The sequence below is a fragment of the Castanea sativa genome, chromosome 9 (genome assembly GCF_040712315.1).
Source record: "Castanea sativa cultivar Marrone di Chiusa Pesio chromosome 9, ASM4071231v1".
Taxonomy (NCBI): Eukaryota; Viridiplantae; Streptophyta; class Magnoliopsida; order Fagales; family Fagaceae; genus Castanea; species Castanea sativa.
Window position 1 is genome coordinate 35,456,930 of NC_134021.1, and position 26,045 is coordinate 35,482,974.

General features: G+C 38.7%; 4 protein-coding genes across 4 annotated transcripts; all 4 read left to right on the forward strand.

Annotated features, from left to right (window-relative positions):
• Positions 1 to 206: 206 nt before the first annotated feature.
• LOC142609975 (F-box protein At3g07870-like) lies at positions 207 to 1,665 on the forward strand. The gene has a single exon (XM_075781697.1). The coding sequence runs from the start codon at positions 334 to 336 to the stop codon at positions 1,495 to 1,497; it is 1,164 nt and encodes a 387-aa protein (XP_075637812.1). The 5' UTR covers positions 207 to 333; the 3' UTR covers positions 1,498 to 1,665.
• Positions 1,666 to 11,229: 9,564 nt separating this feature from the next.
• Positions 11,230 to 12,648, forward strand: LOC142609120 (uncharacterized). Its single transcript, XM_075780745.1, has one exon. The coding sequence runs from the start codon at positions 11,230 to 11,232 to the stop codon at positions 12,646 to 12,648; it is 1,419 nt and encodes a 472-aa protein (XP_075636860.1).
• Positions 12,649 to 12,757: 109 nt separating this feature from the next.
• LOC142609121 (uncharacterized) lies at positions 12,758 to 13,606 on the forward strand. The gene has a single exon (XM_075780747.1). It carries the CDS (start codon positions 12,758 to 12,760, stop codon positions 13,604 to 13,606), a length of 849 nt encoding a protein of 282 aa, XP_075636862.1.
• A 1,312-nt stretch (positions 13,607 to 14,918) lies between these two features.
• Positions 14,919 to 17,349, forward strand: LOC142609122 (uncharacterized). The gene is made up of 2 exons (XM_075780748.1): positions 14,919 to 15,569; positions 17,203 to 17,349. The coding sequence occupies exons 1-2, from the start codon at positions 14,919 to 14,921 to the stop codon at positions 17,347 to 17,349; spliced, it is 798 nt and encodes a 265-aa protein (XP_075636863.1).
• The last annotated feature ends 8,696 nt before the right edge of the window (positions 17,350 to 26,045 follow it).

Consider the following 26,045-nt stretch of genomic DNA (forward strand, 5'->3'; position numbering starts at 1 on the left):
TAATTTACAATCTCTCTATTATCTACATTACTTTCTTAATTAAATTAAATGAAGTCGTTAGACGAATTTATCAATAGTACACCACAAAGAAAAGAAAAAAAAAATCTTTTATTTGTTGACAAATTTTTTTATCAATTCAACTAACTGTAACAAAAAATGTAACTGTAACCCAAAATGTAAGCGTACGTTAGATTCTATGAAACTTGGAAAAAGACACGTTTATTTGCCCATTTGTAAATAAAACAGGTATATTTTTCAGAACCCATCAGAATTCAGAAACCCCAGATTTTGCTTTGAACTTTGAAGATAAGTCATCAAACGGACCAACAACAGATGTCTCGATCTACGGAGATGTTGTCCCTGTCGTCCAAGCTTCTCCCTGACAACGTGGTATTCGACATCCTGACTCGGCTGCCAGTGAAATCCTTAATCCGATTCAGGTGCGTTTCTCAATCTTGGAATTCCACTATCACAAACCCCATTTTCATTGCAAAACACCTCGATCTAGCGTGTTCATTATCCAACATCAACAACAATGGTTATCTGTTATTCACACCACTAAGAAATTTCCTGGATCCTACACCTTCCAAAGAATGGACCACGTTTGTTTACAATACCAACCGCACGTTGACCCAGATTTCAAGGTTTGAAATTCCCTTTCCTAGCAACCTCATAATTGGCTTCTGTAACGGCATGTTCTGTCTTGCTGCTAAAAATGATGACTCTGATGAAGAAGATCTTAGACACTCTTTGTATTTGTGGAACCCAAGCATTAGAAAGTTAAAGAAGCTTCTAGCTACTCGTCCTTCTGATAGAGCCATTTCTGGATTTGGGTATCATCCTCAAAACAATGACTACAAGATTCTGAGAGTTACGTTTGCTATACAACAAGTGACACGAAAACCTGCTGAGGCCGAGATTTACACACTGAGTACTGATTCGTGGAGAAAGGCTGTAATTTCGGTGGAGTCATTTAGTGCCTCTGATTCTAGACCCAATGGATCAGTTGATCAGGTATATTTGCCAACCCGATTATGTTTTAATGGAGCTTTGCATTTTATAGCATTTTCAGGGGACCATAAGTTTATCTTGTCCTTTGACATCAATGATGAGAGATTCCGTGAGATATTGCTGCCTCAAAATTACTTAGAAGGAATTGTTAAGCATTTTGAACGCCTTGCAATGTTCAAGGGATCGTTGGCTTTGATTGTTTTTGGTGAACATCTAGCTGAGATGAGTGACATATGCTACATATGGGTGATGAAGGAGTATGGTGTGGTTGAGTCATGGGCTAGAAAAAGTGTACCAATGAAACAGGTTGCAGAGTTCTTTAGCTGCACCATCAATGGGGAACTTTTGGTCGAAAGGTTTACCCCTTATCAGAGCTTTTTATTCGACCCTGAGAGTTTAAATGAGGAAATTCTAAATATTCCAATGCCTGAATATATGATTTACACACCTAATTTTGTGGAGAGTTTAGTTTTACTTGACAGGTGAACAGCTCTTCCAAATGCGAAAATTAGCAAGTTGGGGTTTCTAGCAAGGCAGACGTCTTTTTGAAATTCATATGGACAAGTCATTAAGCTGCCAGAAATTTTTGTTTTGTTTTGTTTTTTTTTGTTTTAATGTACTTTTGAATAAATGAATCCGGTTTGTTGTGTTTTCTTTCGGCTTGTTCTAGGCATGAAAGTATTGCTTTTGATATAGAAAACTAAACTTTATCATTTTTGTTTTATATATACTATTGGAGAAAACCAAAACATTAAATTTACACATTCCAGTTGCAGATTGGATAGTTTCTTGCTGCTATCTTAGATAATTTAGTAGCATCTTGCAAAATGACTGAACAAGAATTCCTTGTCCTAGAGATGGTCTAACAAGGTTAACAATGTCCTCCAAAATCTTGTGACTTGTCATCTCCATTTCTTCCTTCTGAAAAGCATGTCTTTAAAACCTTTGCTTTGTAAGAGGATGATGGCTCTGTCTAGTTGGGCTGTTTTAGCTCTTGATAATGCTCTGTTGCTGGATTTTGCTTTTATCCTTTCTATTTTAATCAGAATTTACCAATTTCATTGGTGTCCATAAGTGTCACAGCCTACTGCTGCATTTGTGGCTTGGCTGGTTCTTGGTTGCTGGGAGCCTTCAAATGCTGTATCACACCTGTCCACCATTGATTAAATGGGCAGTATCACCCCTGTCCACCATGGATTAAATGGTTAGTAAAGTTGATAAAGCACTCACTTCCTTGTGCTCATGTATCTGTATATTTCTTTGTTGCCAAATGGTCCAAAGGGGGATGATTATGATTCGAGTGCTTCTCCTACTTGGAGGCTCAATAATGTCTCTCTCCAGCCAGTGTTGCAGTGAGCTTTGCTGCAGTTGTTCTGTTCTTAAATTAAGCTGAGAACCCCACCAAATAGCTTTGGCAAAAGGGCATAGTGATAGGAACCTATGAGTAGAACTCACCCTTGAAAACCAGCTTGCAAGGAGAGGGTGCCAAAGAACTTATAAACACAAGGTTAAGCTTACACTTAATCCATGTGGAACACTAGGATCATAACACAGAACAAGAAGAAATGTTCAAATGATTCCTTACTAAACACAGTAAAATCTCTTATTATTGTACAAGGGATGTGGATTTCTACCTATGCTAAAAAGAAACTTGTTGGCTTCTTGACATCATGAGAATGAACAATCACCATAGAGTAAATGCTGTAAATTTCAAATCCTATTGCAACTATCACACAAGAACTAATATTAGAGCTTCTTTTACCTGTAATGACCTCGTAGAAAGGCAACCGGTTATAATGAGATAGGTCATTTCAGTATATAAACATTCTCAAATCGCAAGATAGAGAAGCCTAACATTTTCTAGATGAAAGACAAAGTCCAAAATACCAACTAGTTAGACGAGCTTTAAGTGATGCACTAGGTTGCCGTAGATAATTTTGTGTTACCAAATTTCCATGGAGTGCTTGACTGGTTAAATTATGGTGACATTTAACTATTAAACCATCCATTTCCATGGAGTGCTTGACTAGCTATAGTCACTCAAAAATCTCAATCTCAAGCACAAAGCATCTCTCTCTATAAAAATTGTGTTGGAAGCATAATTGCTTTCAATCCAAGCTCTTAGACTACATTTCTCTTCTATGTTTTTTTCAATGGCTAAGTCTTATTCAACTGGGAACAGCCCTTAAGCGATGTCCTTAATGCTAATGTTTGTGATGCAGATGGCTAGCCTAGACATAATAGGTCCCTCCTTCTCTCTCCCTCTCTCACACTTCTTTTGCATGTTAACTACAAAAAAGTTGTCCTATTGCAGCATAAATCAAAACTAGTCAAAGTAAATAATTCTGCTGGAAGCACACCATTTACCATAACTTAACGTGTCGTTGACTATGAGTGGTAATAAATCCACCACCTTTTCTTTACCAGCATAGTCAACCACTCAAGAGTTGTGGCAAAAGTTGTGCCTAGACTTTTTTACAAAGGAAAACCTCTATAAGATCACTTTATAAACTCTCATAAACCATACATGTTCCATGTATTGCTTGAACAATTTTGATAAGTGGAGATCACAAAAAATTTCACAATAGCTTAAGTGATAGCTAACGATTAATATATGATAAAGTCATATCAATTTTGTTTCTATATGAAATTATATTAGTCATAACCTATCACCTCAAAATTTGTAAAAAAAACATTGTGAAATTATTTGTGTATGCAGCATTATTGGAACATTTAGGATCTGTTTAGAATCCGTTTATTTTGCTGAAACTGAAAATTTTTTGTTGGAAGTATTGTAAATAAAGGTAAAAGTTAATTAAAACAATACAATGGGACTTATGAATAGTATCAAAAAGTGTAGTGGTGCCCATAAATAGTAGCAAAAATAAGCTGGCAAAATTTATCATACCAAACGGATACTTCACATGTATGAAATGAGGTATAATCTTAGAAAACCAAAAAATTGGTAGCATGGACTCTATTCTTGTGTATCGTATGCCAAATGTTACCTTAGTAAAAAAATTATTTAATATCCAATTCTAGTCATGTTTTTAGTTTGCTTATAAAGCATAATAAAACCATGATTTTGATAATTTTAAAAAATTTATAGAGAAAATAATTTTAATCATCTTGATATTTGTTTAGCATGATAATGACAGATATGTGAGTAATATATATTATCTACTATAATTATTCAGTTCAAGTAATGAGAAATTCTTTTTTTTTTTCAAAGCAACTTTAGAGGAATATTGTAAAATAAAAGTTATATAAAATGTGTTTTCCTCTTTTTCCTTAATTCTAAAACAAAATACACATCCCAAACACCTACAGTCAATCATAGTCTTTACAAAACCCATAAGTCCATAACGTCCAATCTTAACATTAAAATCGTAATTGTTGATGTCACTCAATATAAAATGTGTGCCCTCTTCTTTGGTTGTAGCCAACTCATACAAGTTTGAATTAGATAGGATAGTAATTTTGGAGATAGGTAAGTGTCGTTGAAAGATTAAAGGCAAATGACATTGTTTTTGGTTTGTATGTAACTGTGTATTTGACATGAGAGGACATGAAGGGCTATAGATAGGTATATATAAAGGAGTAGATGTGCAAGAGGTGAAAATGGTAAATTCAAATGTAAAGAGTACTGAAACATTGAACTAAAAGAAAAAATGAATATTTATTTTTTAGTTAAAAAAATCTTGAAATACTAAACCAAATAAAACAAAAATTCAATATTTAATTTGTTCTTGATAGGCCAAAAACGTATTGACCCTTAGTGATGGATTAATTGATTAACTAGCCAAGTTATTAATTAATCAAATTAACATGCAAACGTGTGGTAGCACAAATAAATCACTAATAAACTAAAGTATGCAGTGGAAAATAAATGACACGATAGTTTGTTTACGAATGAGGAAAACCTACACGGTAAAAACCCCACCGAGTGAATTTAAGGTCACCACTCCTGAAACTCTACTATTATCATAACAAGCGGTTACAAGTAAAGGAATCCCAAGTACCTTACCAACCTACAATTGAACTCTTACCCCAATACCCAATTGGACTTGTTCTGTAGTGACAATTTCTCCTTTCAATGCACGGCTCCCAAGTACGTGACTAACCAATTTGATGCGCGGATCCCAGTACGCGGCTTACTCCTTTGCACGAATCTCAGTACGTGACTAACTCCATAGCAACCTTTTGATTGTTGTAGTTGATTTGGAACAGCTTTACATAGAAACACCAATAAGATCTTCAATATTAGTGCAAAAGACTTTGCTTGGTCACAAAACCCAAAGGCGTATAAGAAACGCAGCAAGAACTCTTTCTTTTATAGAAGGAGGCTAGGGTTTCAAAAAGAAAACCTTATGACGCTCTCTAGAATAGATTTTTCTTTTTCCACCTCCTTTAAATAGGAGCTTTAAAGGGCTCTACTATTCCAAATAGATTTACACAAACCTTGGGCTTTCCTAATTCAATAAGAATTATACAAACCCATAAACAAATAGCCTTTTAGAGTAAAAATGTTTCTGGCTATAAACTGAATCCCGTAAGCTCAATCGATTGGGATATCTGTCGAGCTTTAATGATCTCGACAGATCGAGCTTCTGTCGAGGAGGTATCGAGACTTACAGTTTGCACTTTTCTTGAGCAATTCTTGAGTAATCTTCATGTCTTCAATTTAACCACTTATAATGATCATCTTGAACCTACTTAGATTTACCCAAATACAAGTAAAGTGCGTTTTATCAAAGGATATGTCAATTACATAAAAATATGTCCCCAACAATCTCTTCCTTTGGCAATCCGTGACAAAACCACAGGAGTACATTGAATGTCCTAGATTTGAACCTTGGAAGTTGCCGCAAGAAGAAAGTTCGGAATCTTGACTTGACTTTAACTTGTCTTTCCTAAAAGGCACTAAACAAAACACATCAAGGTATCATGTGGAAAACAATGACAAGTTAAATAAATAAGAAATATGTGTATAAAAAGAAAAAAGAAACAACACATGTGAGATAAAGAGTGAAACACATACATCATCACATATACCACTTGATGAGCATCATGTATGTAAAAATGTTTACAAAACCAAAAGATATACATCATAAAAATATATCAATATCAATGTGTATCAAACTAACTCTCCCCCTAAGTTAGTTATATCAAAAGCTTTCTTCCCTTTAACATGAAGTTCTCCCCCTAAGTCTATTACTCCCCCTAAGGAATGACATTCAATTCTCAAATTTCTCTCCCTTGTTGATACGATTGTCAAATGGCATAAAAAGCCAAAAGACTTGACTAGAGATAGACAAAAAACAGATACAGAGGGAACGAGGAGAACAAGCAACCATAGACCTGCAAGAAAAAGAAAAATAAGATGCTATGAACATAAAGGAAAAAAAATGCAAAAAAAAAAGAAAAAGAAATGCATGCAAGGGTATCTCGATCGATCTAGAGGTGTCAAGAAGCTATCGACCCAACCTCGATGGATTGAGAAAGTGTCGAGGATCTATCGAGGAGATAGGAGATATCTCGATTGATCCACCTAGCTATCGAGAGGTGTCGAGATTGTGATAAGATGCAACTGAAGAGCTCGAAAGATAAGCCAAGTATTGAGAGGTGTCGGGAGCTGTCGAGATGTTATAAAACCAGTTTTTCAAAGGAAGAGAAAAACATAGATATGAATGCAATCAAACATGTAACTCAGCCAATGATCCAACTAACATTTTAACCTCTCAAAATCATCTCTCACTCAACAAAGAGTTAAGAAATTAGCTCTAAAAAAAAAGCTCACACACACTAAATAAGTCTAACCAATTTTATATTTCAAAAACAAGTCAAGACAGTTTAGTGAGTATACATCAACAAATGTAAACCTTGTAATGGCCAAATCACATTGTACCTGCACATGTATCAAAAATAGCAAAAAATATTGTGTGTTGTGTGTGAAATTATCGCAAGATTGCATAAATGTCTCTATGTTATGACGATTTGAGATATGAGAAAATTACTTTAACTCACACACAATCATAACTGTTTGATGGGGACTATCACATTCAAGATACATCCTATAACTCCCACATCTCCTAGAAAACATGCTTGCAATCATATTTAAAGCTTTTTTTTTTTATCTTTTTGCTTTTATTTTTTTTGCATATTTTCTTTTTATTAAGAAAATCATGCATGAGTATACGAATGAGAGAAAAGAAATACCCAATTATATTAAGATTTTGGCATTGTACTTTTGCTATGTCGAAGCATACAGATGTCATTGACATTGCACTTTTGCTATGCCAAAGCATACAGATGTCATTACATGATTGGTGAGTAACAATGGTGAGATGGTTATTTATGCCTTTTTCTTAGAATTTTCTAGTCATATCTGTCAAAAAGAGTGATACGAGTGTTAAGTACAAAAGATTACTTAACCTTACTCATCACAAACAAAGAGCCACAAAGCTCACTTTCTTAGTTGTGCATAAGAATGCTCATCTAAGCTACAAGAGATACAAAGTTTAGAAAACTCTGTTTCAATGACCATTTTAAGGTTCACAAGAATCGATGTACACATACACACACTGTTTTTGTATTTTTCAATTTTTCTTAATTTTTATTTTGAAAACAAAACAAAATAAAAACTCAACAACCAAACAAAAACAGACAAACAATAATGAAAGCATGAAAGAAAAATGCAAATGCATGAAGGCATGATAGAAGAATGCATATGCATGAAAGCATGATTTCAAAAGCAGATAAGAAATCAAGCAAAGAAAGTCCTACTACAGATAGAAAGAATTAAAGCAGAGGACAAACAGAAAAGACAATTAAGTCTTAGAGTCCTTTCTCACCCACACAGCACGAGTCTTTGGTAGTGAAGATGAAAAGGCACGTGTCTTAGTATGACTACCAAAGGACATAGAGGAATTAGAATTCCCCTGAAATTGAGTTAAAAAACTCAAAACTTTTCATAACTCACCAAGAATAGGTACAGACCCTTTAGACAAAGGATGAGACCTATTGGACACTCTCTTATGAGGAAACAACTTGAAACAATTAGGACGAGTGTGACCTGAAGCACCACAATGGTGACAAGCATAAGCAGTTTTAGAGCTACTCAGTTTCCTAGAAGGAGGTTTAACCTTAGAGGTTGACAGAGACCTCAACTTAGGACAATCTGACCTAATATGACCAACAATATTATGATGACAAGTGGGGACAAATTGAGAATTTTTATTCAACGTAGGAGGAGTTTTAAACATAGGTTTAGAAACTTCAGCGTTAGCATCAGATTGTTTACCTTTGTCTATCCTAGCAATATTAGCCTTCAACTCTTCATTATTCCTTTTAAATGGAGAAATACAAAAATCTTTTTCTTTTGAGTTAGGCTCAACAACAAGTTTGACACTAATTTTTCAACTTCAGTTTTAAATTCAACTAGTTGCTCTTCCAAACTCTTAATTTTGTCCACCTAAGATGAAATTTGAATTTTAAAATTCTCATTCAAATTATTAGCTTCATCCAATTTTGCAATCAAATCATTTTTTTGAAGCTTGACCTTTTTAAAGTTAGCTTTTAATTTTGTAGAATATTCAAGAGATTTCATACAAATATTATAAAGCTTGCAATAGGCATCTTGAAAATCATCATCATCATTCAACACAAGATCATGCAAATCAAAACAATCAAGAGTTTCCATGACAACAGGGATTAATGGATCACACAACAAAGATTAAACCCTAATCAGAGTGTGCCCGCTCTGATACCACTTGATAGGCCAAAAACGTATTGACCCCTAGTGATGGATTAATTAATTAATTAGCCAAGATATTAATTAATCAAATTAACATGCAAACGTGTGATAGCACAAATAAATCACCAATAAACTAAAGTATGCAGCGAAAAATAAATGACACGATGATTTGTTTACGAATGGGGAAAACCTACACGGTAAAAACCCTACCAGGTGAATTTAAGGTCACCACTCCCGAAACTCCACTATTATCACAATAAGCGGTTACAAGTAAAGGAATCCCAAGTACCTTACCAACCTATAGTTGAACCCTTACCCCCAATACCCAATTGAACTTGTTCTGTAGTGACAATTTCTCCTTTCAATGCACGGCTCCCAAGTACGTGACTAACCAATTTGATGCGCGGATCCCAGTACGCGGCTTACTCCTTTGCACGAATCCTAGTACATAACTAACTCCACAGCAACTCTTTGATTGTTGTAGTTAATTTGCAGTAGTTTCACATAGAAACACCAATAAGATCTTCAATATTGGTGCAAGAGACTTTGCTTGGTCACAAAACCCAAAGGCGTACAAGAAACGCAGCAAGAACTCTTTCTTCTATAGAAGGAGGCTAGGTTTCAAAAAGAAAACCTTATGAAGCTCTCTAGAGTTAGGTTTTTCTTTTTCCACCTCCTTTAAATAGGAGCTTTAATGGGCTCTCTTATTCCAAATAGATTTACACAAACCTTGGGCTTTTCAAGTCCAATAAGAATATACAAACCCATAAACAAATAGCCTTTTAGAGTAAAAACGTTGCTAGCTATAAACTGAATCCCGTAAGCTCGATCGATCAGGACATCTATCGAGCTTTAATGAATCTCGACAGATCGAGCTTTTGTCTAGGAGGTATCGAGACCTGCAGTTTGCACTTTTCTTGAGCAGTTCTTGAGTAATCTTCATGTCTTCAATTTAACCACTTGTAATGATCATCTTGAACCTACTTAGATTTACCCAAATACAAGTAAAGTGCATTTTGTCAAAGGATATGCCAATTACATAAAAATATATCCCCAACAGTTCTTATCTCTGATGTGACACTTACAGGTATTTCAATTATCTTTGCAAAGAATGTGTCATATGACAAAATCTCATACTCTCTCAAATGAGGTCTTTCACTAGAAATCTTGGAAAGTGAGGGTTATTGACAAAGCCCACTTGCGGGTTACATTAGGTTCGCCCAAGTCCCAATAACCCCACATTTAGCCAAAAATATATAGTATTTTGTACCTATCCTAAATACTAGTCATACCAAAGTCAATTCAACTCTATTAGGGCAACAGAGAAATATAGTATATATATTATTAGAATTATTAGTTCTATTTGTGTAAGTGAAAAAAATAAAAAACTATTGTTATGTTTAATTATATATACATGGAGAGAGAGAGAGAGAGAGAGAGAGAGAGAGAGAGGTAACTCTCATATTTATCAACACTGAAACATATTATTTCTTTCACCAGAAAAATGACTTCATCTATAACACACTACAAAAAACTGGGCCTATAGTAGCGTTTTAATTAGTGGCGTTTGTCAAAAACACCACTATAGGGTATTTGTCAAAAATGCCACTATAGGTACCCTATAGTACAAAATTAACTTGCTTGGTTTTAATAAAGGTGTTTATGTTGTATTTGGTTCCCAAGAAAGTGAAATAAAATAAAAGGAGAAATAGGGTTTTTTAAAATTCATTTTATTTATTATTTTTTTCATCAACTTTTCATTTTATTTATTAATTGTTGATGAGGCTTTTTTATAGCAATTAACTGTTTTTTAATTGTGTCAAATGAGCATTTTGTCATCCAAGTCAACATTTTTCAACACTGAGATGAAAATAAGGATCAAAGTTGATGGGAATGACGAGAGTGGCTCACAGACGGGTATAATGCTACAGACGACCTGTACTCCATGACGATAGAAATATTTCCACGTCACTGACAAAGGCACCAAAATGGTTCAATGCCAGCAGTAATACCTCGAGCGGTTACGACACCAGCTAGGTAGACCGTTGGAAACATATTAAAGAACCATTACTCGGCCAGGAGCACAATTAAGCCAGGAATTAATGCAGCAACGGCTAGACACCAAAAAAAAAGGTATATAAAGGAGAAGCACCATCCACATAGGGGACACAATTGCATAAAGAACAAATTAATTCCTTAGAAAAACTCTATTTTCTTTTTTTGGCTAACTTTGGCATCGGAGGTGTTGTGGCAGGCACCACACCGGTGGCCGAGTAAAGAAACTTGTCTTATTGCAGGAATGATATAGTGATCGTCTGGACAGACTCCCACCGGCTGGCATTCATCTGGACGAACCTTCCTCAACTGACGATATTCTGCTTCAACAGTTTGGCGCCGTCTGTGGGAACGACGTTCTCGCACTACGATCCGAAAACGCAATTCCTACCAACTTCAACATCCAGATGGAGTCCAACCAAGATCCAGCAACTTTGGCTCAGCAAATTCAAACCCTTGTGGCCACTGTGGAAGAGCTCACCAGACAGAACGAAGAAATAAGGCAAAGGCTTCAGCAGGAGGAGAACCGATCGAGAGCAGTCCAAGAAGACGAAGGAGATAGCCATGGGAGAACTAATCGACGAAGGACCATCACTCCGGAGGAACAACATTCTGATCTCCTCCATGAGATGAGAAAGGAGATGAACGAGCTGAAAAATGCCATCAAGGAGAAGACAGATCGGAGCTTAGATAAAATGGTCAGAGCAACAGATTCACCCTTTACCATGGCAGTTTTGGAACGGCCAGTGCCACCAAAGTTTCTGCTACCTCAACTCGAACCCTTCGACGACTCAAGGATCCCCAAGACCATCTTAATACCTTCAAGACGACATTGGGTCTTCAACGCCCGACGAGATAATGTGTCGTTCTTTCCCTACCACGCCGAAGGGGCCGGTAGGGAATGGTTCACGAGGCTGCCCACCTCATCTATTGACAACTTCGAACAGCTAAGCAGCGCCTTTCCGCCATTTTGTCGGGAGGGCGTCCCCAAGAGACCCGCGGACCACCTGCTCACTATTAAACAAGGTGAAAAGGAGACCTTGCGCTCGTACGTGAAGCGCTTCACTCGAGAGACCTTGGAAGTGGACGATGCAGATGACAAAGTGCAGCTGACGACATTTAAAGCCGGACTTAGGTCTCGAGAATTCGTTGTCTCATTGGCAAAGAATCCGCCCCGAACGATGGCAGAAATGCTCCTGAAAGCGCAAAAATACATGAATGCCGAGGACGCACTGGCAGCCATTATTGACGAGGGCAGATCAAAAAAAGAGGGAAGGCACGAAGACGAACGTAGGGGGCAAAAGAGGGAGCGTCCAAACCGTCGAGGAAGTGACGCAGACAAACGAAATGAAGAGAAGACGCCACGAACGGTAAAATTTACCCCTCTGATTATGCCTATTGACAAAATTTTGACACATATCCAGGATCAACATTACCTTCAGTGGCCAAAACCTTTACATTCATCCCCTAACGTGCGGGACAAGAACAAATACTGCCGATTCCACAAGGATCACGGCCATTACACAGAGGATTGCCGAGACCTAAGAGGACAGATAGAAGAGTTGATACAAAAAGGAAAATTGCAGAAGTATGTCAAGAAGGGAGAACCCAGCAGGTTCAAAGACGAAGGCAAGGGCCAGCGCGGGCCTTCGGTAAAGAATGGGGCCAGCACTCCTCAACTACCGCAAGACGTGATTGGAGAAATACACACGATTGCAGGAGGGCCACCGTCGGGAGGGTCGTGCAAGTCCCTCAAGAAAGCATGCCAGAGGCAAGTGAATAGCGTCCATATGCCGCCCGTTCGTTCGCGCAGACGAACATCATGACATATCCTTCAACGAAGAAGATGCGCGAGGAGTAAGGCAGCCACACAATGACCCCCGGTTATAACACTCACGATCGAGGGATTCAACACGAAGAGGATACTTATAGATAATGGCGATTCTGCGTACATTATGTACCCGACCTTCCAAAGCACTGAAACTTGATCCCAAGAGGCTGCGCCCCTTTGACTCTCCACTCGTTAGATTAAGCGGGGACAAAGTATCCCCCAGGGGTATAGTAAAACAAAAAGTCACGATAGAACGTACCGCACGCAAAGAAACACGTCAGCTGGACTTTCTGGTAGTAGACTGCCCGTCAGCGTACAATGTAATCATTGGTAGACCTACGTTAAACAGATGGAAGGCGGTCACGTCCACATATTGTTTGAAGGTGAAATTCCCAACTGAGGACGGAGTCGGCGAAGCTAAAGGAGACCAAGTCCTGGCTAGGGAATGTTACCAGGCTGTGGTGGCCACAAAGGAGAACCATACATGGACGATAGAAAAAGAGAAAGAAGACAAAGCAGAGGCTTTGGAAGACGTTGAGCTCGAGGAGGGGGAGGTCGCGAAGATGACGAGGATAGGGACAGCACTAAGCCCCGAAATGAGAACGAAGCTCATTCAATTCCTCAGGAAAAACCAGGACGTCTTCGCGTGGAGTCATGAGGATATGCCCGGCATCTCGCGACAAGTGATTCAGCACAAATTAAACGTAAATCCCGAAAAGAAACCCGTCCAACAGAGGCGCCGCGTCTTTGCCCCCGAACGAAGCCAGGCGATCAACGACGAAGTTAACAAATTATTGCAGGCAGACTTCATCAGGGAAGTCTATTATCCCGAATGGCTTGCCAACGTCGTGCTGGTGAAGAAAGCAAATGGAAAGTGGAGAATGTGTGTAGATTTCACAGACTTAAACAAGGCATGCCCAAAGGATAGTTTCCCTTTGCCTAGGATAGACTAGCTGGTGGATTCCACGGCCGGGCATGAAATCCTGACGTTCATGGACGCCTTTTCAGGATACAACCAAATAAAAATGGCTGAAGAAGATCAAGAGAAAACCGCCTTCGTCACGAGCCAGGGGCTCTACTGCTATAAGGTAATGCCTTTTGGACTGAAGAACGCAGGGGCAACGTACCAAAGGTTAGTAAACAAAATGTTCAGCAAGCAAATCGGCAGAAACATGGAGGTATATGTGGACGACATGCTCGTCAAGAGCAAAAAAGAACTGGCACACCTGGACGACTTGGAAGAAACATTCAACACCCTCAGGAGATATCAGATGAAGTTGAATCCTAGCAAGTGTGTTTTTGGGGTAACATCAGGGAAATTCTTGGGATTCATGGTGTCTCAAAGAGGGATAGAGGCCAATCCGGAGAAGGTGCGAGCAATACTAGACATGACGTCACCGAAGTCCGTCAAAGATGTCCAGAAACTCACAGGGAGGATCGCTGCACTGAATAGGTTCGTCTCCAAAGCAACGGACAAATGCCTCCCCTTTTTTAAGATGTTGAAACAAGCTTTCGCCTGGACTGACGAATGTGAAGCCGCGTTTCAAGAGCTCAAATGCTACCTAAGCAATCCACCCCTACTAAGTCCGTCAAAAGAAGGGGAAAACCTCTACTTATATCTAGCAGCGTCAGAATCAGCCGTCAGCGCGGCCCTCATCAGGGAAGAAGACAAGAGACAGCTGCCAGTTTACTACGTAAGCCAAGCCTTCCAGGGGGCAGAAGCCAAATACCCCAGGATTGAGAAAATTGCGTTCGCCTTGATAGTAGCCTTACGGAAGCTGCGACCATACTTCGAGGCGCACCCAATATTGGTAATGACGGACCAACCGATCAGGAAGTCCATGAACAAGCCAGAGGCAGCAGGGAGAATGGTTCAGTGGGCAGTGGAACTTAGCCAGTTTGATATTGAGTACCTTCCCAGAACTGCCATCAAAGCCCAAGCATTAGCGGATTTCATTGCCAAGTTCACCCCTAAAGACGACGACAATTGGGAAGACGATGCAGAACGATGGACGATCCAGACTGACGGATCATTAGCCCGAAGAAGGGGAGGAGTAGGGATCGTTATAACAACTCCCGACGGAGAAAAACTCAGGTATGGAGTTCGACTCAAGTTCCCAGCCACCAATAACGAAGCCAAGTATGAAGGAATACCGATGGCCGAGACTAGGGAAGGCAATCGGAGCAAAAAACCTGGTCGTCCAAAGTGACTCGAAGCTAGTAGTAGCACAGATCAAGGAGGAGTACGAAGCGAAGGAGGAAAGAATGCAGAAATACCTCAAGATAGCAAAGCATTTGGCCCGGGAATTCGACAAACTGGAGTTCATGCAGATCCCGAGAGGCCAGAATATGGAAGTAGACGAGATTGCAAAGATAGCTTCGTCAGAAGATGAACCTGCATGCACGGAGCTGACCATGGAGATACAAGAACGCCCCAGCATCGAAGAAATCTCGATATTCACAGTCCAGGGAATAAACAGCTGGATGACGCCAATCATATCCTTCCTCCAAGACGGGCACCTCCCCCAGGACCCCAAAGACGCCAGTAAAATCAAGCAAAGAGCAACCAGATTCACCATTCTGAATGACCGATTGTACAAAAGAGGTTATTCCCTACCATACTTGAAGTGTGTCGACGAGGACGAAGCCAGGTACATCCTAGAAGAAATACACGAAGAAGTGTGCGGGAACCACGCTGGCCCCAGATCCCTGGCGAGCAAAGTCATCCGAACAGGTTACTTCTGGCCAACCGTCCAAACAGACGCAGCGCAACTCGTCAAAAATTGCGACAAGTGTCAAAGATTTGGGAACATCCAACGACTCCCAGCGGAGAAGTTGATGACCATATCATCCCCGTGGCCATTTGCACAATGGGGAATCGACATCGTCGGGCCGCTACCCCCGGGGAAAGGACAGGTAAGATTCCTACTCGTCGCAATTGATTACTTTACAAAGTGGGTGGAAGCCGAGGCAACGGCATCCATCACCGAAGCACGAGTCCGAAGCTTCGTGTGGAAAAGTATCATCCGTGGAGTTCGGGATCCCACTCGACGATTGTCACGGACAATGGGCGGGCTGATAACCAAGGCTTCGAGAGATTTCGCTCGGCCTCGGCATCAAAAATCGGTTCTCATCCCCCGGGCATCCACAGCGAACGGGCAGACGGAAGTAACGAATCGACATTGCTCCGCATGATCAAAACCAAGCCGGACGATGCGAAGGGTGCCGGCCGAGGAATTGCCCAACGTGCGCTGGCCTGCGTAACCACAAGAAGAACTCCAACGGCGAAACCCCATTCGAGCTTACATATGGCACCGGCGTAATCCCTACGAAGTGGGAATAACCAAGCATCAAAGCGAGAAGCATTCCACGATGAAAGCAATAACCAACAGTTACGAGTAAACCTGGACTGCCTGGACGAGGTAAGAGACAGAGCCTCGAACAGGATAGCAGAATACCAGAAGAAAATGACCGAGTACTACAATAGAAGAGTGAGACTCAGACGACTCCACGTTGGTGACCTCGTCCTGCGGAAGGTGACGACAGCAACCAGAAACTCCACCCAAGGAAAGCTCGACCCAACATGGGAAGGACCTTACTGAGTCACTCATTACTCCAGGCAGGGCAGCTATCGCCTGGAAACCATGGACGGGAAAGAGCTTCCTCGACCATGGAACATTGAACATTTAAATAAGTACCATCAAAAGGTGTAACAAGCTAATGTATTCATGTTTCTGAAATTAATAAAAGCACTACCTACAGTCGTGCAAACAGACCAGTCCACATTACTGACGAGACAAAAAGAATGTCTCCGAAAGATATCTAAGTAATAAGATTCCGCACCGACGGATGTACATTACTGACGAGGCACAAAGAATGTCTCCGAAAGATATCTAAGTAATAAGATTCCGCACCGACGGATGTATATTACTGACGAGGCACAAAGAATGTCTCCGAAAGATATCTAAGTAATAAGATTCCGTACCGACGGATGTATATTACTGACGAGGCACAAAGAATGTCTCCGAAAGATATCTAAGTACTAAAATTCCGCACCAACGAATGTATATTACTGACGAGGCACAAAGAATGTCTCCTAAAAATATCTAAGTAATGGGATCTTGTACCGACGGATGTACATTACCGACGAGACACAAAGTGTCTCCTAAAAATCTAAGTAATGACAGGTGTGCATTACTGACGAGATAGAGAGATGTATATTCTAAGCAAAACAAAACAAGTAGCCACAAAACCAAGAGCAGTGAGCAATTACTTTAAAGCAAAAATAATATTCTCAAAATATGAGTAAAATTGTTCTCAAATTAAAGCCCAAAATACAAAGGGCACACCAAAAAAAAAAAAAAACAACACAAGCAGAAATTATAAAAAGCTTTCATTCGTCCTCTCTTTCATCAGCAGGAGGGACTTCAGCTGGGGTGCTAGCATCGGGGGAGCGTATTGCTGCGCGCCCTCACGACGTAGACATCTCTTTATCTACCTCCTCCATATCTAGCATCTCCAAGTCTACTCCAGAGGGGTGTTTGATTAGGTATCTCCGCAGCAACTCGAATCCCTTGAAGTACCAGCTGAAGAGGACAAAGTTGTACTCTTCAGTTTGCTGGAAGCCCTCTATGGCCCTTGCAAAGAACCCCTTTCCAGCCTCTCCGCGAGTGTACAGTTGTTCGTCCTTCTCTAGAACCAACTCCGCCGCTCTGCCCCGAGGTCATCCTGAATCTTCCCGGCCTCCCTCCTTGGCAGCATTAGCTTCACCCATGACGGTTATAAGCTCCTTCTTCAGCTTTGAGTTGTCCATCTCCAAGGCCGATATCTGCGATAAAGCAGACTCGACCTTGGCCTCTTGAGCTAAATACTCAGAGGAAAGATGAATACTCTCCCCCAACACCTGTAGAACACATAGGGAGGTCAGATTAAAAAAAAAAAGGGAGGAGGAAAAGGAAGAAGTGAACGGGTATATGAAGCAAAAATGACACAAGGACATTACCTGGACCAGCTTGTGCAAATGACGACCCACAAGGTCCTTTGCTGATGAGCTTGAGAAGACCCTCAAATCCTCTGTCGTCACCACCTCACGAGCTCTGTCCACAGCAATTTTCTCGTCGTCCCAGATTGATGACGAACGGGAGTCAACTTTCTCTTTCCCCTTGTCTGAAGTTCGCTGCTTCTTAGAAGCAGGAGTGGGGATCTCCTCGATAGAGGCAGCGGGAGAGGCTGACCTCGTCGTGTCAGTCCCGGATGCGAGATGCGTGACAGAAGCTGTAGGAGTAACCGGGGGGCCCTTCCCGGTAATGCGTACCACCTTCTTCCCAAGGTGGGATAAAGGTTCGTCCTTTTTTGCCCTCATCTTGTCATACATACCTTTGTTAAATTTGGTCGTCATCTCTGCAAGAAAGGAACATAAAAAAAAATGTGAAAGGAACATACATGAGAAAGAAATACACGAGGCGAAACTTACTTTTTTTGCCTTCAATCCTGAGGTTACGCAAGATGAAAGCAGAAGGTTCAGGGCCGAGACAATAGAACGCGAGAGTGCGCGGATCTACAAGGTCGTCCCAATCCACAATTGTCCGCGCGTACTCAATCGCCTTCTCCACACGTTCCTTATATCTACTCTTGAGCTTAAGGCGCCTTTTTACTGCGCAAAACAATGAACAGAGAAGTTTAAAAAAAAAAAAAAGGAGAAAGTCAAGTTCAACAAAACTCGGGTGACGGGGATAAGTAATGACGCACCTAAGTTTGGGGTCCTCCATTGACGAGATAGCCTCGGGAGTTCACCCCAAACCCCTCCAGAGGGGGTTTCAAAATCGTCCCCCGACACAAAGAAGAACCGGGATTTCCGCACTGAAGACGAGGGTAGATTTCGGACGATCCGAGTCCTCTTTTCCCATGGGACTAACTCATAATACCCGAACTCTTTAGATTCCTTTAGATGGTACAAATAGGTGAGCTCGTCCACCCTAAGCTCTCCACCGTCCGTAGCGGCCAGCCATATTCCCATACAGCTGACCAATATTCTCCAGGAGTTAGGCATAAGTTGCCCCGGAGCAATGCCGTAACGATCTAACAACTCCATAAAAAAGGGATGGACCGGGAGCCTCAGCCCGCAGATAAAGGAAGACTCATAAAAACAGACCTCCCCAGGGAAAGAATGACAAGCCCGATCCTCCTTGGTTGGCAAACGAACCCTAACCCGCTCCGGGAACTGAAATCTTTCCCTAAATCTACCTAAAGTCTCAGAATCTAGCCCACATACCTCTCTAAGGGCGTGGAAAGCCCTGACCTCTCGGAAGGAAGAGACGGCGGTATCTCCTCCCACTGGGTCGTCACTGGATGACAGCCCGGTCTCGAGCTCACTCGTCCTCACCTCAGACATCCTTTCCCACTCCCTTAACAAATTCCCCAACCAATTGACGGATAGACGAAGCAATGGCAACAAATCGGCCACCACTACTCCCAAACCGTTACCCTCTGAGATAAAACCCTCAAAGTTTGGGGAAACTCCTACAAACCCTCCTAAGCGTGCGAATAGGAAAGAAACCGAAGGACAAATAACCCAAACCTCAGAACTATCTATCATAGAAAGACCAAAGAAGCTAAAAAAAAAAAAAAAGGGGGAAAAGAAGGAAAAAAGGGGCATCAGAACCTCATTATCAAAAAGAAAGGGGGAAGAAGGAAAAGGAAAAAGAAAGAAAAAATCGAGAAGGAAAGAACGCACCTCGGATAGAGAAGCTAGAGAACTCTGCCTTGCACCAGCTTTAGAGGAATGGAGAATGCGCACTAACTCACAGAGAAAATCGAAGGAATAGGAAGGAGCACAAACAGGAAATTTTAGAAGATGAGAAACAAAAAAAAAAAAAAGTAAAAGTGGGAGTTTTTAAACAAAGTCCAAAAAAAAAAAAAAAACCGCAAATTAGCGGGAAACCCAAGGGTCGCACGAAAGAAACAGTAACTGCACCCACCAGTAAGCGCCACGTGGCAACAATCAGAATGGCGCCGCCACTACGCCTTTATTACAGCACGAAACCCCAAAAGTCATCTGCAGTTCAAGCGATTCGCATTCTGTGGACGACGCATTCGAACGATTCGCATCCTGTGGACGACGTGACGTGTCACGACGACCACATGATCCGGGGGCATCTGATGGGAATGACGAGAGTGGCTCACAGACGGGTATAATGCTACAGACGACCTGTACTCCATGACGATAGAAATATTTCCACGTCACTGACAAAGGCACCAAAATGGTTCAATGCCAGCAGTAATACCTCGAGCGGTTACGACACCAGCTAGGTAGACCGTTGGAAACATATTAAAGAACCATTACTCGGCCAGGAGCACAATTAAGCCAGGAATTAATGCAGCAACGGCTAGACACCAAAAAAAAGAAGGTATATAAAGGAGAAGCACCATCCACATAGGGGGGACAATTGCATAAAGAACAAATTAATTCCTTAGAAAAACTCTATTTTCTTTTTTTGGCTAACTTTGGCATCGGAGGTGTTGTGGTAGGCACCACACCGGTGGCCGAGTAAAGAAACCTGTCTTATTGCAGGAGTGATATAGTGATCGTCTGGACGGACTCCCACCGGCTGGCATTCATCTGGACGAACCTTCCTCAACTGACGATATTCTGCTTCAACAAAAGTAACAATGATTTCGAAAGTTTAGGACCAAAATGGTTGCAAAAAAATAAAAGTATAAAAAGAACCAAATTGGTAATAACTACTAAATATAAAAACCAAAAAGATGTTTTTGGTGATTGGCAAACTGAAAAATGCCACTTGACGGACACATATTGGGAAAATCGAAAGTTCTGATATTAAAAAAAAAAATTGTTGTAAAACTTCCTTTGAACTCTTCTCGACATTCTGGACTCATTTAGTAGCGAAAACTAGATGTTTTTTATTTTTAGAAAATTTTAGAAGAATACATATAGGTAACTCTAATTAATATAATAATGATTCATATCCGATTCTAAAATTTTGGGACTAAGACTTTGTCATCATTGTTATTATAGAAGAAAAATGTTAGAATGTAAGTGTAGTTTTAGTGTTCGACAAACTTGAAAAGAGACATTTAAGTTATATTTGGTAACTGTTTTTGTTTTCTATTTTCAAAAACTTGTTTTGGGAATATAAAGAAAAAAAAATTTCTTGTATTTTTCAAATAAAAAACATGTTTGGTTAGTTGAAATTAAAAAGGATAGTTTTTTGAAGAAAAAAAATAGAAAATACTAAAATATGTTATAATTAGGATTTGAACTCTAATACTAACTCATTAAATGAGATAGATTCATTAAATTAAATGCGTATTTTCATTGACTTTGAAAAATTAAAAACTAAAAACAACCTTTTGCATGTTTTCAATTTCCTTTACAAATTGAGTTTTAAGAATAATTTTTGTTTTCTATCTATTTTAGGTTGCCAAACAAGTTTTTTAGTCTAAGAAATAGAAAATTGTTTTTGAAAATAGAAAATAAGGAAAAAAAAAAAACAATTACCAAATATATTCTTATTTTTGAGGGTTTAACTTACCTTAAGTAGTTTTTTAACTAGACATTGCGTTAGTTTTTCTTTAATATAGAATGATGTGATATTGGATTTTAATTTCCATCAAAAGTTTAGTTAGGGGATAATATGACATTTTTTCATTAAAACAAAAAGAAATGTCCAATTAAAAAACTACAAGAAGTAAAACATTTTGTTGATAAGTGATGAGAGAGAGAGAGAGAGGGGGTGCAATATTTATAATTGGGCCGTAAAGCTTGAACGTTGGATAAATGAGAAACAGTGGCTCAATCTAAAGCTTGAACCTTTCCTCTCAAAAAATAAAGCTTGAACTTTTGTCCACCAATGTCTCGACCTGCAACGAATCCAATGCTGTTGTCCGAGGGTCTCCCTTACGACATTATAGTCGACATCTTGATTCGGCTGCCAGTGAAATCCTTAATACGATTTTGTCGTGTTTCTAAATCATGGTACTCCACAATCACCAGTCCCATTTTCATTACCAAACACTAGACCGAGCAAATTCGATTATCCAACACCAACAACAATAACAATGGTTATTTGTTGTTTACAGTAAAAAAGTATCGAGATCGTTCTTGCGAAGAATGGACTAAGTTTGTGTACAACACCGACCGTACAATGACACAGATTTCCAGGGTTGAAATCCCCTATACTGATGATCTTAGACACATATTATATGTGTGGAAAACCAAGAATTAGAAAGTTCAAGAAGATTGTTTCTCCCAAAAAAAAAAAAAAGAGATTCTAGCTATTCTTTTCACTAATATCCTTCTGATAGAGCCGCTTTTGGATTTGGATACTACAAGATTCTAAGAGTTATGTTTATTGAACCATGTGAAGCTTTCTGTTTGTTTACACATTTGAGTGCCGATTCATGGAGAAAGGCTGTAATTTCAGTGGAGTCATTTAGTGGGTTTGGACCCCAATGGATTAGTTGATTATTTAGATGGATCACCTAGTTTTTTTTTATGTGGAGCTTTGCACTTTATAACATTTTTCGGAGACCACAACTTCATTTGATCTTTTGTCATGTATGTATTTGTGATTAAATGAGGAACTATATATTCTGTGTTTCTTTTCTGGTTTGTATTAGGCATGAAAGTATTGCTTTTGATGTAGAAAACTAAATTCTAGTACTAAGGAGGAAAAGTTTCCTTCGAGGGGACAATGGCTATCTTTTATAAACTGGATTTTTGTGTGAGAAATGGTGTCCACATTCTATAACATGGCATGTCATGGGGAAACGTACATGCTTAGCCAACATTGTCTTGTTTTATTGGTATAACATAATGATTACTAGTTTTTGAATCAAGTTAATGTCGAGTGATACGTGTGAGTGGAGTCTCGCATTGAATAAAGATGAGAAGAATAAATTGTTAATATAACATAATTGAGCACATACTCATTTGGCTTAGGCTTTTTGGATTAAAAGTGTGTCTCTATATGTTATGTTAATTATTCAAAAAAGCTCTCCAAGGTGTTTATCTCTCCAATAAGTGGTATCGGAGCCCATAGTGGTTATCCCCCCAATAGTAAACAATGAAAATTTTTTTTGCCTGTAAATTGTTGATACATGGTGGCACCCTTAATTTTCATTTTTCTAAACACACCTTACTGGATTTTGTTGTATTATTTAATCCCAGATATGAGTAATAAATTTCCGATAAAACATATGCTCATTACTCTTTATAAGAGTAATAACTTTTCCATTTTGTTTCATTTGCATTCTCAATACCAAGAAAACCATGATCCGGATGAAATTTAAATAATGATCTGGGATTGTTAACAGCTCCAAGAATTATTATAACTAGTCATGGACCCACGCGTTGCGCGTGATAATATTTTTAGGATGATCTCATTAAATAGTTTGGACTAATTTAATAAATAGTAATGTACTTTATAATTATATTTTTATTTATTATAGGAATAATCATAAATGTAATATATATCATTTTTGTCGTACCAAAATGAAAACAATACAATTTTTCTCAAGATTTCAAAAGGCAGCAAAAATATTACTTTTTAATAAAAAATATTTATAACATTTTGTATATCATTAAAAAGTATATAAAATTTGAAAATTATTATTTTTAGTTTTAAAAAAACTTTGTCAAATCCAATTGTATCTACAGTACAATCAAAAACACCAAAAAACGTATAAAAAAATCAACAAAAACTACAATTCAAAAAAGAAAGGGAAAAATAAAAATCACATCAAAGTCAAACTTCTTCTTTCAAATATGTAAAGCATTTCAAACGTTAAATATCCAATGCATAATCAAATTCAAAATTTTTAATAAGTTATAACTTTATATATAATGATTGTAACCAAGAGTACAAAGGGGAAATTTAGAGAAATTGTTTTGTAAAAATAAAAAGTATTGTGTTAATACTATCATAATCTAATCTAACACCTAATCCAACATATGAAAAATGAATAGATAAATAAATAATTTTAAAAATTGAATTTTTTTTTCATAAAAGTCTCAAAGAATACACAAATGAGATAAGATTATGAGAATAAAAAATATTCGTAAATGCTTAAAACAATTACTCAAGCATTTAAGAATATCATATAATAAAGACATAACAATTTCCTGTTAATTTGTTCAACAAAATATTTACAAATAATGAAAGGAAACTACACAAATACAATTTTCTTCAACTGCATTACTGTTCTTCATTGTATTGTCTAAATAAACTAAAAGCTGATAACAAAAAAAAATATGGACATATTATAATATGATTTTTTCTAATCTGGTCAACAATATTAAAACTATTTTGTGTTGTAAATAAAATGATAAAAAAAAAATACTTTCATCAAGTAACACATAAATTAGCCAATAATAAGACAATGGGAGTATAAACCTCATAAAAAATCCAACAAAAAATGTAAAAAAAAAAAAAATGAGAGAGGCAAGAAATAACCTTTTTGTGTGAGAAAAATATGCATAAAATAGGAGAGAGAGACAAATTTATAGTAAGATGATGATGATAAGAAAAGTCAAAATAAAAGAAGAAAAATGAACAAAATTATATGTAAAGTTAAAATTCTAAGAGGAATACGTATAGACAATACTTAGTTATAATATCAAAATTAAAGTAAGTGAATATGTAAAGTTAAACCCCTTAAGATGAATTTGTAAAGCCAATATGTTTATATATTTAATATTTTCAAAAACATTAAAGGTAAAAAATAAATATGAAAAATAGTAAATGACATGGCAATGACACGAAGGATGAAATGGCTTAATAAGAGCGTAATAACAATAAATGCTACATTTCAGTTTATATATATATATATATATATATATATATATATATATATATATATATATATGAAAGCTGTTCTTAACTTCTTATTGGATCTTTAATTAAGAATAAGTCGTCTACCAGTGAAAAGGCTTATTTGTTGGGACTTGGGAGATGATGGTGATGTCCTTTGTGTTCTTTGTAGAAATTAAGTAGAGAATAGGGACCATTTCTTTTTATTTTCAATTCCTTTTCTCTAAATAGAATTTGAGTTAGTGTCAGACATTTGTGCCTGGTATATAACCCTTGTAGCTGTAGGAATGATGTGATCCAAAGTACCAAGTAAAAAAAGGGTACCACATGTTAAACAAAACTGATGAGAACCACTGCCTGAACCAGAGACATATGTGGAAAATATTTTGGAAAAAAAAGCTGGCCCTTAATATATATTCTTACATTCATATGACATATAGCCAAATAATCAGCGAGTTGTCGAATAGTGACTTAATCTCTCCCACCCTTAATTTTATATATGAAAAAGCGTTAACAAGATTTTTTTTATGACTCTCCCCATGTAGGAGCCCCTTCCTCTCGACCATCCCTCAAGTCCTCCCTCCCTTCCTAAGGGCTCTTCCTCTCACTATCTCTACAGACACCCCTCTGTGCTCACCTCCAATCCCCCATAACCTTCACTCTCAACCTCTCTTCAATGGACCAGAACGTGATTGAGGGCCTCCAACATCTTCACCTCACGAAGGATGAAGAAGTGGAAATCCCCGTCACAACCATGAACAGATCTGACCTCATGGAAGAATGTGCTCTAAGCCTTTTTGGCAAACTCCTTTCCAACAAGCATCAAAACCAACGAGCCTTAAAGAGCACCCTCAGAGCTGCCTGGAAGATGGGTTCTGACCTGAGAATAGTTGATGTTGGGAAGGATATCTTCTAGTTCAAGTTCACCTCAAAATATCAAATGGGATGGATGGAGGGAAACGGCCCTTGGAATTTTGACAATAATTTGCTGCTCCTGTGCAGATTGAGGAAAGGCCTCTCAATCTCCAACATAGATTTCACCCACTCGCCCTTCTGGGTTTAGATTTGGGGCCTTCCTTTTGAGAACTTGTCTGAGGATGTTGGACGAGACCTGGGGAACAGCTTGGGTCATGAGAATCTAGGTTGATTTACCGCTCAACAAACCTCTTCGAAGAGGAGGCAACATAGTAAATCTTGAAAGAGGAAAGACTTGGGTCACCTTCAAGTATGAAAGGCTCTCCACCCTTCTGCTACAAATGTGGATGGCTTGGTCATGATGAAAAATACTGTCAAAACCACCCCTTCACTCCCAACTCTCCTAAACAATATGGAGATTGGATGAGGGCAAGTGGAAACCAAAAGGGTAGTGCTGAAAAATCCAAATCCCAAAACAATTGAGGTTTCGATGAAGGGCAATCAGGCAAATCAAGTGACAAATCAGCGCTGGCGACAAAAACCTCATCAAACCCAGATTCAGAGCGACAGGCAAGGACAAAAATTCATATTCGCAATCAGAATAAAAAGGGCATAGCGCTCAAGGTGATTGGTGGGCTTCAAGGGA

Excerpts from the sequence above, each read along its gene's own strand:
- LOC142609975 (XM_075781697.1), top strand. The coding sequence starts at position 334 with ATGTCTCGATCTACGGAGATGTTGTCCCTGTCGTCCAAGCTTCTCCCT.
- LOC142609120 (XM_075780745.1), top strand. The coding sequence starts at position 11,230 with ATGGAGTCCAACCAAGATCCAGCAACTTTGGCTCAGCAAATTCAAACC.
- LOC142609121 (XM_075780747.1), top strand. The coding sequence starts at position 12,758 with ATGGCGATTCTGCGTACATTATGTACCCGACCTTCCAAAGCACTGAAA.
- LOC142609122 (XM_075780748.1), top strand. The coding sequence starts at position 14,919 with ATGCAGAAATACCTCAAGATAGCAAAGCATTTGGCCCGGGAATTCGAC. Across the intron at positions 15,570-17,202 it reads TACCCCCGGGGAAAGGACAG|GTATCTCCGCAGCAACTCGA; the intron begins GTAAGATTCCTA and ends GTGTTTGATTAG.